General features: G+C 30.3%; 1 protein-coding gene across 3 annotated transcripts in view; it reads left to right on the plus strand.

Moving 5' to 3' along the window:
* LOC127701657 (protein spire homolog 1-like) overlaps positions 1–15845 on the plus strand; it is a 78514-nt gene that overhangs the window by 44676 nt on the left and 17993 nt on the right. For 2 of the 3 annotated variants that reach the window (XM_052205647.1, XM_052205648.1), the window contains exons 4-7: positions 9400–9525; positions 11543–11608; positions 12136–12294; positions 13295–13381. In XM_052205647.1, the coding sequence (XP_052061607.1) occupies positions 9400–9525; positions 11543–11608; positions 12136–12294; positions 13295–13381 (438 nt within the window). The remainder of the gene's footprint in view (positions 1–9399; positions 9526–11542; positions 11609–12135; positions 12295–13294; positions 13382–15845) is intronic. The other variant, XM_052205649.1, reaches the window with a different exon arrangement.

The following is a 15845-nucleotide window of genomic DNA, read 5'->3' on the forward strand; positions in this document are numbered from 1 at the left end:
AAATACATCTCTTCAATGAATACTGATAAAAATATTTTTGTTTACAACATAAATTAATAATATGAAAATGTTTTGTAGTTAGATATATATATATAAGTAAAAAATCATTGATGATATCAATGCAGACGTACCGAAAAATTGTGTTAAAGCATGCGGAAGAATATCTCAGAGAACTTTTTGCGAGGACCGGTAACTCTGTAATTGTTTTTGCGGGAAAATATGAATGCCTACTCGTATCCAATCTTAGAAAAATCGAATTTTTACAGAAAAGTGTCCACCATGTATACTGATTTGTATAACTACAATATAATAGTTATTACGGTGAAGTTGAATTTCCTGTCATTTATTCATCATCCACGCACGAACTTGTCTCAGAAAAAAATATATCTCTGTACATTAACCTCAGTTTCAGGTAAAGAGATATGTTGTTTTTTTCTGAGACAAGTGTTTTTGACCATCCTCAAGAACTTGTGGTCATCCGATGTTCAGTACTTCAGTACTTTGATTTTTTCAAGTGTTTAATATGTTTTTTATGGAATTCATAATATGGGAGACCTGTATTCCTATCTTTTTTTATAAGCTAACAAAACAGTAAAAAACAAACGAAAAGCTGTTCAGACCATTAAAAAATTATATTTTAGTGGACACAATCAGATAAAAATGTATTTTTACTTATTTAGATATTGATATGGTTTTGTTAGGACCATTGAATAATAACTGACCATTGTGCATCTTTGTAAAACCTAAAGAGATTTATTTGTATACCTAAATTCATTGTCTTTGGCCTGTTTGAATTTAATAGATATATTCCCTAAACATATATAATTGAACTGTGCCTTGTAATTTATTAATTTAAATCAAAGGTAATCAATTATGTTAGCTATAGGTAGATCAAATTATCCATAATATTCAGGTTTTATTTATGAGCCGGCTGTCTTTTGATGTTATGACCTGTCAAAGACCACACACCTGAAAAGGTTAATTATATTTCTACATCTATCCTGTACAGGTAGGATACATGATATACTCAAATTAGAGACCTAAGTTTTGGAACTAATTAAAACAAGGGAAATGTCAAAGATATAAGGAATATTTGTAATGGCCCACACATGAAAAAAGTTAATTACTTTTCATTATCTGTCTACAGTAGAAGGGAAGTTGACCAAAAGTCAATAGAATCAATAATGTGCTGCTTATCAGAGACAGACATGGACAGGTTAATTACAGGTTGTGATTTGATTATATTGCATCTAACTTATTGTATTTTCTAAAACAAAAAGAAAGGCTGCTATTTGGCACAACTTTGTGTTTCAAACTATTCATTATTATTTGTAAAATACCATTTTAAAATAGATTTTGTAGGTAAAGAAGTACAGTACAAATTTTTCTATATATAAATAAGAAGATGTGGTATGAGTGCCCATGAGACAACTCATTCATCCAAGTCACAATGTATAAAAAGTTAAAAATTATAGGTCAAAGTTAGGCCTTCAACACGGAGCCTTGGCTCACACCGAACAGCAAGCTATAAAGGGCCCCAAAATGACTAGTGTAAAACAATTCATACAGGAAAACCAACGATGTAATCTATATAAAAATACGAGAAATGAGAAACGCCTATGAACCACACCAACAAACGACAACCACTGAACAATACTATTATATGCTTGTAAGCAGACTATGATATTGACTCAAAACCCAGAATATCAAATATTCACGAAAATATGATTTATCTTCCATGGCATACGTAAAAATTGGTATCCAAGAAAATGAATGTATTCACAGTTACATGGTTATATCAATACTTGTTTTATTTTTCAGTCAGCACTCTGGTGAGACTGAGTGCTACTGGTTGTCAACATTTTGGGCAGTTGAAGTTGATTATAAGCTTAAAGAAACTTCTAGGGTGAAGATTTCAATCTGCCTTATATGTAAACTTTATTATTTTCAAGTTTTATGAAAATATGTTAACACTAACATATTATATTTCACATATAACATATATGTGCAATTTAATTTTGATAAATGAAACTTATTTATATTATATCATCATTTATCATTCAAGGCAGGAAATATGTGGTCTTTTTTGTTAAAACATCTCAAATTTGTTAAAGTCACCTTCAGGCAAATTAAATTATTGGAACATATATTATAATTTATAATTTGTTTAGAATTCTTCAAAAGGAAATAAGGAAAAAGAAAACTATTTCATAAGGATGTTATATTTTTATTTGTAGAACATTTATTAAAATTAAATGTTTACTTATGAAATTGAATGATTTATATATAGGTTTTATAGTTTAACAAGCCAATTACTTTATAGCCATGATATAGCTCAACTGAAAAGAAGAAAAAAAAACCCTTAAAGTTTTGGGTTAAACATTGCTAAGGCAGTCTATTTTTTTTATGATCAGTAGACAGTATTCTCTATCAGGGGGGGGGGGGGGGGGGGGGGGGTTTAAGTAAAAAGCTTTTGTACATTATAAACAGTATAAAGTTAAGTACATGTAGCATCTATATGGTAACAGATTTTTACATTGATTTGAGGATACCAGTTAGTTGTTATTTATGGTGTTTTAATTCAAAAATTTTTACATTTTAACCAATTTGAAAAAAAAATTTAATGTACAAATATGTAAAAGAAATGACTAAATCTAACTGGTTTTGACATAAAGAGATGTATATTAATGTGAAATAAAACACCTAGAAGCCATTAACCCGCAATTAACCCTCTATTGGTTATACATATATGCAACAGGTAACATAGGTAAAAAAAATGCTGTAAGTAATTGCAAAATCTGTTGTATTGCAATGGCAATCTGAACAGCAAATTATCTGTTGTACAAGACAGCAGAAAACAATATTTTGAAAGTAATTTGAAACACAGATGACTATTGTATGTGCAGGAAAGAATAGCCAGTAAGAGGGTGTGAATGTCCCCTCTTACAGCATTATGCCTTTACAACATATATAGGATGTTTAATAAAAAAAAACATATGCAGGGCCATCATAAAATGGGTGTCTTGTTAAAAAAAACCAATAACAGGTAGATCATTTACATCTAAACCAAATCTTCAGGGGCCAGCTGAAGTCCGCCTCCGGTTGCGAGATTTTCTCGCTGTATTGAAGACCCATTGGTGGCCTTGGGCTGTTTTCTGCTCTTTGGAGGGGTTGTTGTCTTTTTGACACATTCCCTGTTTCCATTCTCAATTTTACTAAATGAGAATGCTTATCTTGTTTATTCCGTTGTTCAATTTTTGTGGGTGACACTGGTGCCTTTAATTCATAAACGGAATTATTTTTGTTTAGCGATGTACGTTTTTGTGATAAACAAGTGAAACCTGGTTTTAATATTCTGCGCATTTATTTACTGATGACAAGAGGAAATGAAATATTTGATATAAGTTTAAGGTCATGGTCCTTACAGTATATTGTGCAGATAGTTTTTGTTCTTCTCACTCCTTACATAGTAAAATTTATATGAACTTTAGGTAGGAATTAGATGTTTGTTAAAGCTGAGTTTTAATAGGAGGTTAAAGGTCATGTTTTAATAGGATTAAGAATCATGCACAAAGGAAGATTTAATTTTGGGCTGATTGTATAGTGCAATGTTATATATGCCAAAATAATGCCTCAATTTGTTCAATGCCTAGTCACCACTTGGTGGCAGGGGTATTTAGTGTCACCCTTGTTCTTATTCCATTCAAAATCAAACATTGTTCAGACTTTTTCTGTCATGCCTCGGTAGACATTTAGCTTATTTTTGGTTTATAGGTGTATACTGATGAATTTGTACAAGTAAAGTTTGCGTTTTTGTTTTGGATGACCTGAATTATGTCCCTTGGAACTTGTCAGCAGGCAGAAGCAATCTGATTGTCTAGTTTTCCCTCTAAGTTAAACATCGCCTTTTCAGTATACATGTATGACCTGTATCTGTTATATGATAAAAGAGAGATGAAAGATACCAAAGGGACATTTAAACTCATAAGTTGAAAATAAACTAACTTGATTGTAATTTATATTTGTAAATGTATTGATAAAAACTTATGGAACAAAAATTGACAATCTTTAACATATATGCTTCTATGAGAAAGGCAGTTACTAATATGTTTGATTAAATAGCAAATTGTATCATGCGTTAAGTAAATTGATCTACATATTTACTTTAAAATTCCATTTAGGATAAAGTATCAAAATTTTATTGACTTTTTTTAGGAAATTTTGTAACTAATCAATAAATATTTAAATACAGTAATAAAGATCAATAAAAATGTTAGTAATAAAACAGCGTTAATCAATATTCATAAAATTATTAGGAATATGGATGCAGCAAGTTAATGTTCGTAATTATTAGTATCAGTGTAAAAAATCTTAAATTTCAGGTCTTAAATCAAAACGAATTGAATTCAAGGCTTGATATCCAATCTATTTATGAAGATGCAGTGTCAGTTGCTTAGTAAATTCAGAAAAAAAAAATTTACAATTAGCTGGGATATGGAATTTTGGTGAAGGCATTCATTTCATGATTTAAAAACTGGAGTTAGTTGACAATTCATAATGTAGTACGAAAGCAGTGTTTAGATTGGACCAAATTGATGTGAGCTTTTTAAATGGCCTGAAGTGCAAGAAGTTTGTAAAAACAAAAAGAAGATATGAAGAAAAAACTTAAGCCATAAGAAAATATGAATTAAGAAAAATTACTAAACATTTCAATAATACAAAATCATCTACATATTATAAATTTTAACTTTTAACTTTGCATTTGCAAAATGCACCTTCCAAAGCTTTGACCATCGAAGTTTACAAATAATATCTAAGTCAAGAGCTAATTTACTGTCTATAAATGTATGTGTTCTTATACAAAAATTCATTAATACCTTGCAATAAGTACAATCATAGTTTTAACTTAAAGGTTAAATGCGTGGGAGGTTTGTCCAGACTAGTGTATTGTTTTAAGTTTGTAATGACAAGAAGGACACTGAGGTTAATGTAGAGATGCACATTAAAGTTGACATTTACATGAAATAAATTGTGTTCAAAGTTGATGAATTAACAAAACTTCTAGTAAAGGGAATCAAATTATATAGTTTGGTATTTTGATAGGAGACTAATCATTATAATTTCTCAAAGTATCACTTCCCTGAAAAATGACTTTGTTCATACAACTGAAACTGGACTTCAGATTCTTAGAAGATTAAATTCCTGATAATTATCTTGTCAATAACAGAAGTTATTGCCTAACGGTCTGCTAGTCCTATCAAATTCCAGTAATTGCTGTGTTTATAATCCTGTCAGTTTCCTGTTGTCTATAACAAGGCTTAAACAGACATAAATAAAGAATAGAACATTGATCTGGGTATAGAAATCCTGAGTTATTACAAATACATGGACAGGAAAAAATATATCTATATCGAGCTTTAAAATTGATCCTGTACTTCATCAGCCAGTTAATTTCGGAACAAATTACGACAGACAATATTAATTGGCAAGCTCTGTAGAATAATCATGATGTAACAAGTGCAGCAGACAGATAATATAATCAGGACGGATGGACTGCCAGGTGATAATGAAAGTATTGACTTGAATACTGTCAATGACTTTCAATGACACTATCTGATTGGAATACAGTCATTATACTGTTACATATAGATATTTGATAATGTCAAAAATCTTGAATAAAATAGTCATAGTACTATAACATATACACAGGCATTTTATAATGACACATTTTGACTGAAAGACAGTTATTATTCTGTAACAGTAAGACAGGCAATTATGACTCAAACTGACTGAAATATTGTCATAGTACTGTATTACATAGATACAGGCAATAATGACCAAATCTGACTGAAATACAGTCATTATACTTAACTCATAGGCAGAGAATAATGAAACAGTCTGACTGAAATATTGTCATAGTATTGTATCACATAGACTGAAGGTGGGCAGTAATAGCCAAATCTGACTGAATATAGCAATCCAATAGCTACTAGTCACCATACTGTCATCTGTATAAAAAGGAGATATATTGTACAAGACAATATTGCAAGGTCTAAATTGCCTGGAGTCTAGGAAACCTACTACTTGACTAAGTGTATTGGTTTACCTTGGATTGTAGAGTTTTCCTTTTCTGTATCTGTATCAAAAACTAACAAACAAAAAAAATCATTTTTATCAGTTTTTGATTTGCCTTTGTGAATATTCACTAGTTAAAAAAAACATGCATATTGATAGTATTAAAAATGAACTTCCATGCACGTACATGATGTAATTTGCAGTATTTTATGTCCTAAAAATTGAATGTTTATTTTCCCACCATTTATCATAAAGGGATACAGTTTATTTTAGAATGTGAAAGAATTTCATCAAAATAAGCATCTTTGTAATAAATTGAATATGATCTCAACAGATGATATCTACCTTTTTACTCATTCATCACATTTATTTCTATACTTTTACATAATGGAAGATGCATTAAAATTAAGTTGTCTTTTTAATGGGGTATTTTCAGACACTAAAGCTAAATTATATGCCATATTGAATATATTAGTATAAAAAGGTTCAAGTTACATGTGGTATTCTTAAGTGAAAGACTTTGTTTCGTAGCTTGTTATTTTAGGTATAATATAGCTTACGGTAAAATGGAAAAGATATAGAAGAACTAATCGTAGAATTCAAATATAGAAAAATATTCAATGAGTGACCGAATAACGCATTAATTAACGAATGCGTGTATCGCATGAGTTAATTATCAGTGCTGTTTGGTCACAAGTTGAATATTTTTCGACATTTGAATTCTTTGATTAGTTATTCTTTTTATTTCATTGACAATAGGCTTTTAAATGGAAATAAAGTAGAAACTATATTTTTTCTACGCAGTCACAATTTGCTTTGATGCAACATTATGATGTCAGATGAGTGAAATTATCGAGTTTATTTCACATGTGAAATTATTGGTTTTTATTTCACTGAGAAATCATGGTAATTCATTGCAACCAATGTCATAAATAAACTTATACTTTGTGTGCTGTCTCATTGAAGTTTTTCCGACCTGTGATCTCTTTGATATGATATATTTGTATTTTTTTGAATTGAAAATACATTTTTTGCCACTCTTTACCATTCACATTTAACATTTAGTTGTATAAAGTTTGAAAAAAACGGTGGATTAAACTTAGGCAAAAAGTGCAAAAATATATATTCCCTTTACAAGCAAAATCAAAATAGTTTTAAGAGAGTTTGGTTAACTTTCAAGTTAAATTTAAGATTGATATTTTAGTAATAGTGATTGTTCTGAGGTGTATCCTGGCAACTTTTCATTGATGACCAAACAAGACAAAAATTCAACATCATTATCAAAATTCTTGATATTGAAGTGGGCGTCTGACCCAAACATGACACATATGGGATGGGTTTACAATTCACCCTAATGGGTTTAAAATAACCGAGAACTTATCATCACCCCTAAAAAGACGTGTGTTGAAGCAGATATGTCCACAGATAGGACCCATACTTTTATCTGTTGATGGTCACTTGACAATTCTTTGATCCCTTGTTTATTTACCTACAATGTCCGTTAATAAGCAATTGTTAACTTTACCAATAGAGATAAAACAAGGTCAATTTTCATAAATATGTCAAACAATAAGCGTGAGTTTAGATAGATTTTAGTAAGTTTATAACAATTTTTGTCAACAACACTTGAAAGTGCTGGGTAATTGTGAATTGTTTTTCTTTAATTGTGTTTGCTATAGGAAGATTGATATAAATCCCAAACATACACCAGGACAATTGTTTATTGTGGGGTAGGACCAAGGTATTATCTTTATCCTGGTGTTATGCTGGTCTGATTGATAAGGCAAACTTGTGTTGTTGTCCACTTATTTTCTGCAACCAAGGCTTAAAACGTCTTTCCTCTGAACTTAGCTGGTTATTGATTTACAATAATGTACTGTCAAATGCATCAGCCTTTCATTTTAACATCCCTTCATTTTGTCAACAGAGGGTGGGGTTCAGGTGATATGTTAAGCGTAAGTCTTTCATTCTGATCTTCCTAAAGGATCAAATTTACACAAAGGCATGTTTTTGTTATTTTATCTTAATTACAAAAATTATCGAAATTAATCCCTTCCAAAAATGATTCACTTTACAGAACCGATGTATCTCCTTCATCATACAAATTACAAGATTTCTGCCCAGATTTTGTTTGACTTGCCTGCATTTGCTCAGATAGATGATTTAATGCTTTAAAAACAATGTGTGTAAGGTATTTTTACTCTTATTTGTCAGTTAGTAAATAAATTACAAAATGCAAGTTAAAAATAAATTTTAACCCTGCCTGATGGTCATTGGTGTTAGTTCATAACCTCAACAGTTATAAAAAGACCTCTCCAGTTAGGTTGACTGTCATCACCATTTTATACCTAGGATGTTAAAATGTCAGGATGTCTACATTTATTTAATCTCTCTCATTATTTATTTGTCAAGTCAATGTTGAATTTTAAATCTTGAATAATAAGAATATCGTCTTCACTCGGTCAGCCTTTTGTTATCAAATATATGATATATGGTTTGGTTATGTGAATCATAGAAACTGTATTCAGATCATAAAAGATATTTTCTTTACTTGGACCAAGTGATTGTTTGTATAATCCATTAGATTTATCCCAGCAGTATAAAATAAATATTGAATTTTACTTTCAAGAGTTTAACTTGTTTTTCTTGTAACAAATAGTACACAGGTATTAATAAAACCTGAAGGCATTGTGCTTATATATTGTATGAAAACAATAAAAAACTGGGCAGGCATTGAAGATAAAGAAGTTAAGATACGATGGCCAAAGTTTTCTGGACTCAACTGTTGTATTGTTTCTTACATAAATAAGTTTTTACCCTTCTGTTTAAACATTGACCACATGGTGAGGCATGCATTGTATCTTGACCACATGGCAAGGCATGTATTGTTATGACTGGGACTTTATTTTTATACTACAGAACAAGATTAGTCAAATATAGTTTTATTACATACCTCCATTCAGTTATACTTCAAACTCTGTAATGATAGGATCAGACATAGACTTCACTCTTATTGAATAGAGGATTAGACAGACCTTAAGTTGCAAGCTCACTGACCATTTCATAACAAAAATCGAATTATTCTAATAGAAAAAAAAAAAATCAGGACAAAGAAAATCAAATGTTGCCAGCAGTTAACATTTATTTTTGTTTGAATTCAGTCTTGATATAGTATTATTTTGTGTATGCCAGCATCCATCAGCAATCAGCCCATAACTGCCACTTCAGAATTTTAGCTTAGTCCTGTTACTGGAGTTTACAGTACTGCTTATGTTTTATTTGTATCATACTTTATATTTATAGTAGTATTATTTCTATTTCCAGTTGTGTGTAAGACATCTAACAAGTCAACAAGATGCAGGTTATCATTATAAAGCTGTGTGTAGAGCCCTGGCAGCTGAGGCGGCTGAACTTCTACTGTTTCTAGATAAAGTTACCAGGGAAAATAAAGTAAGTTCTGAATGCAAAGGTTTCCGTCAGTATTTGTTTCTACCTGACAAAAACATCTCCCTTATTGTTTCAAACAATAATTAAAGGAGCTCACCAGTGTATAGACCACATTTCATTGACTTGACCATGAGTAAAATTTTAATAATTGTCCCATCAACTATAAAGGTTATTCCAGAAAACAGTATTTAACCTGAAATATATGATTTCCACGAATGCGCCTTTTCGGAATTATTTAGGATCTTTGGTGCTTAACATCAAATGCATATTTTACTACTCATGTGGAGTCATTGGTGTGTATGCAAACAAATCCCATACCTGCTAACAGTGAAAACTTGTGGAGATAATGACAAATTTCTTTGTACTACACTCCCATCTAAAGCTGAAATTCTGGATCCCCCTTCTGGAGTTTTTTAACTTGAGAGATATCAGAAGGTAAACTGGAATTTCCGTTTGTCAACTAGTTATGAAAAAGATAAAGTTTATGTTACATAAAAATTTTGAAAATTGTACTCATAATCGTAATTTTCTGTCAATTTGTAATCAAATTGACAGGCAGATGGATTTCAAACTTTGCTTTATTGATCCTAATACAAATTCATAAAACACTTGTCCAAATATAAACATCTTAAAAGTTTAAGGACTTTCCTTAACCTTAAATTATTACACAATCTGCATTTCATCCACGACCCCTTATCTGACACATAACCACTATCTATAATTGATTTTGCATTTTTTATGGACAAATTATTACGTGATTGACAGGCAAAGATATAAATTATCTACATCCTTTAAAAAAATTTGTGCTATTTCATACCTTTCCTGTTTGGGTAATTGATTATCCTTCAGGGTGGTTTTATTTTACAATATAATCAATTAGGTATTTTATCCTCAATGTAAATACAGGTTTTATTGCTCACTGAATATTTAGGTAGAGGTCGTTAAATTTTATTCTGTATTACAGTTAACGAATAATCAATGAAAAATGCCAAGGTTTTTTTTAAATTTATTCATTATTGCCGCAAAACTGTATGTTTTAAAAACAGTACTATGTTGCAGAACGAACTTATACCGAAACGAAACTGACCAGCCTTACGTTTTATCTTCCAAAAATCAACAATTTTATATTTTATTGTCGGAAAGCATTTTATATGGAAATTATAGCATAATTTGTCATCAGAAGATTTACTACATAGATATGAATATATGAAGTTCTCTATATAGCGATTTGATGAATTTTAGATGAGTACATAAAAGTATGCTATTAGTAAAGGAGGTAACAAGAGGGGAAAAAATGTTGACCTTAAAAGAGAAAATGATATGTAATATATGTAATAGTACTGTATATTATGGTGGATTGACAAATGTATAAGAACTTTATATTTAATTCTTGACTGTACTTTTCAATCATTTATGGTAGCTCTTGTGATTTCTTATCTATAAAAGGGTCAAAGTCTGAAAATTTGCTGTCTGGAATTTTTTTTTAAGTTAGTTTCCAATTCTATGATAGGTTTTAAAAGATTTTGCAGTACAGTTTACATAAGCTTAATTGGATAGAAATGGCAATTTCACATTGTATATCTTATCAAATTACTGTCTCTAAAGTACATAACAAAGTCATTCACTGTCTGTCAGAATGAAGTTCAAATTCATTAGTTGGGCAGGTATTATTATATATCTTATAGAATAAATCTATTAATTTATTTAGAATACCAATAGTAAAATCCATAGCCAAATTCAGACAGACAAATTGCTGTTTTAAAATAGCTGACCAAACAAAGGTTTTATATCTGACAAATATAGCTGTAAAGTAGCCAAATTATGGTAATGATGATGGTGATATACATAAAAAATGTATGGTTCCTTGCCCGTAAAATTTGCCAAGCTTAAAACTTATCTATTCTATCAGCATGATCAGATTGAATATGTAGACTTTGTATGAAATTATAAAAATAGTCAGCATCAGTGTATTTATCCATTTATATTTTCATCAGTACTTTAAATATTGATTTTTTTTCAGAGGTTTATAGAGACACAGCTTGATCAGGATCTCCAGAAGCTTGACAATTTACAGAGAGCAGATTGGGTAAGTTATCCAAGAAAGATAACTCTGATTCATAAAAGATGCCACCAGTTTAATTGGCATTTACTCAAGGGATTGAGCATATTCTACTGTAAGGACCAACTTGATAAACTCCTATTTCTTCATTACATGAAACTAAATTTGTTTATTGGTATGTGAACATCTTCAACCTCAAGTCTGAACCTAAAACATATTTTCACAATAATGTTTCATCCTGAATATGAATCAAATATTTGCCACTGGACATTAAGCAAATGATCAATCATCAAAGCATTGACATTCTAAGCCAACTTGACATAGCAACTGTAAGGAATGATTCTCTTGAAGCCTTGTACATTTGATGGAAAATTTCACATTTTTTGTTTAGCTCAATGGGGTCTTGCTAAAAGTTGTCCAGATGAAAAAATAGCAAGAATTTTGTCTAACAGACTTGACAAATTTAGTATTTTATTATATTTACAGGGTACAGTTTGATTCAGGAATATATCATACCAAAGTTGTTGAATTTATTTGATCTCCCTATATTTCAGGCCAGATTATGGGTACAGATGATGAGGGAGTTAAGACAGGGTGTCAGGTTAAAGAAAGTAGAACATATCCACCTGCCACCAGTTGAGTTTGAACTGACTCCATTTGAGATACTATTGGAGGACATCAGAACAAGGAGATATACACTCAATAAAGTTCAGGTAACAATTTTATTTCAATTTTATGATGTAATTTTTTTTCTTATTTGAAGATATTCTTTGACCGGTCAGATTTTTTTTTCATACTGAAGTTTGATTTTAAAGCCAGCTAATGGTGAATGATGAGTTTTTAGAAATTCCTGTTATGTGCCCATTTAAACGTTGACTTGTAGTGTGTTTTGAGACATTTTAAGACATTGGAAATTTGTTTATGATGAAGAATTTTTAAAGTTTTTTTTGTCCATATATATGTCAGATCTGACCCTTATAATATGTACTGTTCCATTGTAAAAAGAGGACAGTTTTTCACTGAAATAACAATTTTAATGTTGTCATTAAAGATAATCTTATAAAAATTTGTTTAAATTGTTTGTGATTATCATATGCGAAGGGATTACAAATCCTGTCCTACAAATTTGATCTTTAAAAATTGATGTAACACTTGAAAGGAAACATGTTGGTTATAATGCATATGTATATCAAAACATGACAAATAGGGGAACATCTTTATATGAGAGTTTACTGTTAATATAAAATTTTTGCATTTATCTAAAAAAAAAAATCAGTTGAAAAATCTGACTTATTTTTGTGCATGTAAGAAAAATCTCCTAATTATTATAGGAAGTTTTGTTTTCATAGGTAAAGTATTATTATGTGTTTATAAATAGTCACTCTATACAGTTCTAGTCAAACAAAAAGTTACAAATATAACGGATAGTTTATAATGAAAGTAAATGCATGAACTGCCTTGAAATGAGTCCAGCACCATTTTAATTTCCAAGAAGAGAAAAAGCTTGAGTGTTGTGTTTGTATACTTACATATTGTTTGGAAGTAAAATACTGTTAATTTTTGTACATTTAAGTATCGCTTTTTTTGCTTACACATCAGTCTGTCTGAAAACCTAAGTTTGCTTAGTTGCATGGTCTGCAGGTATACCTTCCTTCGTATGGATTGTTTTGTATGCTACTAATACTGTTACCTGTGCATGTTGTATTTCAATAGGTAAATGGTGACATACCAAATACAGTCAAGAGTGATGCCCATGCTGTCATGTTAGATTTCATCAGATCACGGCCACCATTACAACCAGTGAGTATATTCATGCTTGGTAGGATTATATAGTTTGGTAACCGTTAATTGGGCTAATGCTTCCATTTATTTATAGTTTATCAGTGGTTCTTCAAATGAGGTGGAGTTTCTCAGCTATAATCTCATTAAAGGGAAATAGGCCTGAGATGAAATGTATCCTAAAATTCATCCGCAAGTTTGAAAGATTATTAATATTTTGTTTATCCCTATTTTCTTAACCATAGTCAGTGATGTAGTCCTTCAACTTTGTGAATTCTCTTTCTACTCAACATAGAAAAACTCATATCACTTGATTAGCCTGAGATGAAAATTGATCATTGAGAAATTTCAAAGGAAAATTTGAGAAAATGTTGGTAACGGGTGATTATTCAGGATAGATTATTTGGATAAGACTCAATAAAACTTTGCACATCAGAAAAAAAATTCCGAATCTAAAGGAAAAACTTGTTCACCTTTATAAGTTATCCTCCTCTGACATAATCTTCAATTTATTTGGTCACTATAAGCTAGAAATAGAAGTAGAAGATCTATTGAAAAAGAAAGGGTATGAAGTGGGTGTTAAAGAAATAAACCAAGAAATAGCCAATATATCATAGAAAAAGTGTCTTTACTGCTGTTATTCATCTTCACTGTTGCTGAATTGTATATTTTAAATCGCACACCTTACAGCACTTACAGCAAGGTCAAAATGTTGATATCATAAAATAGGATAGTTTATAGTCATGTCTACAGACCAAAATTACAAAAAAGAATGTATTCTGTTTATATTATAAGTTTATGAGCAAGTACTTATTCTGAAGTGTTATTTTTCTCAACTCATACATAATTCTTTGTATCATTTAAACCCAAGGTTAAATATGAATGATTTTGTAATTAAAGTTATCAATCTTGTTAAGAGTTTTAATTTTGTGGGTCATCATACCAAATTTAACATTCATGGAGAGAATTATACTAACAAATATCCCTAATACTAATATTGTAATAACTTCTAAATCTACTTGATCTACTGAATATACCAGATAAAAGTTCTATAATTTATCTATAATTTTCCAATAAAGAGAATTGAACACTCATCCTGCTAATTATGCAGCCTCTGAAAATCATCTGTGCATTTTTTTAGCATGTGCTTGTGTTGTATGTAGATAATTGTCTATATCCATCAATTAACTTTGCCATAAATCTTAGTAATCACCAAGCTTGTGTATTTACTGACTGTTTGGAGCTGTATGTTCATAACAATGGATGTAATAGACACATGTAAAAATTCTGAAAACTGTGAATTTAATCAAATTCAAAATGAATTTGCTATGGAAATAATTGAAAAATTACAAAATTGGAAAATGTCTGAAAATTTGGAAATAGAGGATTTGGAAAACAATGATATTGAGGTCAGTAGTTTTAATTCTGTGACATTATTCACCTAGTTTCATAGATTAACCGATTTTTTTATTGAGGAAAGTAAATGTCAGATTGAAATTATAAATTTAATTAAAAATTTAGAGACTTTAATTTCACGTTTTTGACATGTGCTATCACCTTACAATTAAATTCCTGACATATTGGCAAATAGACCTTAAATTGTGTGACATATTCTAAATTAAACAGTATAATTTACATAAGACAGAAATTGATAGTAAGGGTCTATGATACCTTGATATTCAGGGTTGTAACTAGTACGGAAATCTTGCATGTACATTCTGATCTGTATTTAGTCCTAATTGTTTTCAAATGTCAGGAACATTTGTAGGGACGTTGATTATGGAAGTTAGTTTGTAGCAGTATTAATATATGTGAATTTTCAATTTAAGTGGAAAAAGTCTTCCATTAATGAGAAGGTCCTCCTTATTGTCTTTCTTTGTTAGACTGGATTAATATCACTTGAAAATATAAATTGATATAAGAGCTGTCTTGACCAGATTTGCAACTTTTGATTCCATTTTACAAGCCTTTTGTATATAACATTATGATTAAACATATTGAAAGCATGCGCACATTTTGTTATTGTTCTGACCCTTTCCTACTTTTGATATGTTAGCCCCCCCCCCCCCCCTCTAAAAGTTGGGCTTTATTGCAAGCTCCTTGTCCGTATGTCCGCTTGTCCTTGTCCAATAAATAATTTTGTAACACTTTTCTTAGAAATAACTAAGAAAATGACTACCGGTACATATTTGGTTGGAACCCCCAAAAAAGCTTGTATACTTTTTGGAAGCATGCAATAAGGTACATGTATAAGTAAAATTTAGTTTACATGAACCCGTCATACAGAAATAGATTTTGGCAATTTACCCATGTAGTAGCCTTAAAATTAAATAAAGATGATTAGAAGCAGTCAAAAGTTGGTTTACACAGAAAACATTAGATGAAAGTAGAATTGTCTATGTAATGAATAGGGGCATTTACTGTTTATCTGATAGCATCTGTTCTCCTGTCTGAAACCTTTCAATCTTAAAGTGTTCTGATTAGC

Source organism: Mytilus californianus, unplaced genomic scaffold, assembly GCF_021869535.1.
Source record: "Mytilus californianus isolate M0D057914Y unplaced genomic scaffold, xbMytCali1.0.p SCAF_5, whole genome shotgun sequence".
Classification (NCBI taxonomy): domain Eukaryota; kingdom Metazoa; phylum Mollusca; class Bivalvia; order Mytilida; family Mytilidae; genus Mytilus; species Mytilus californianus.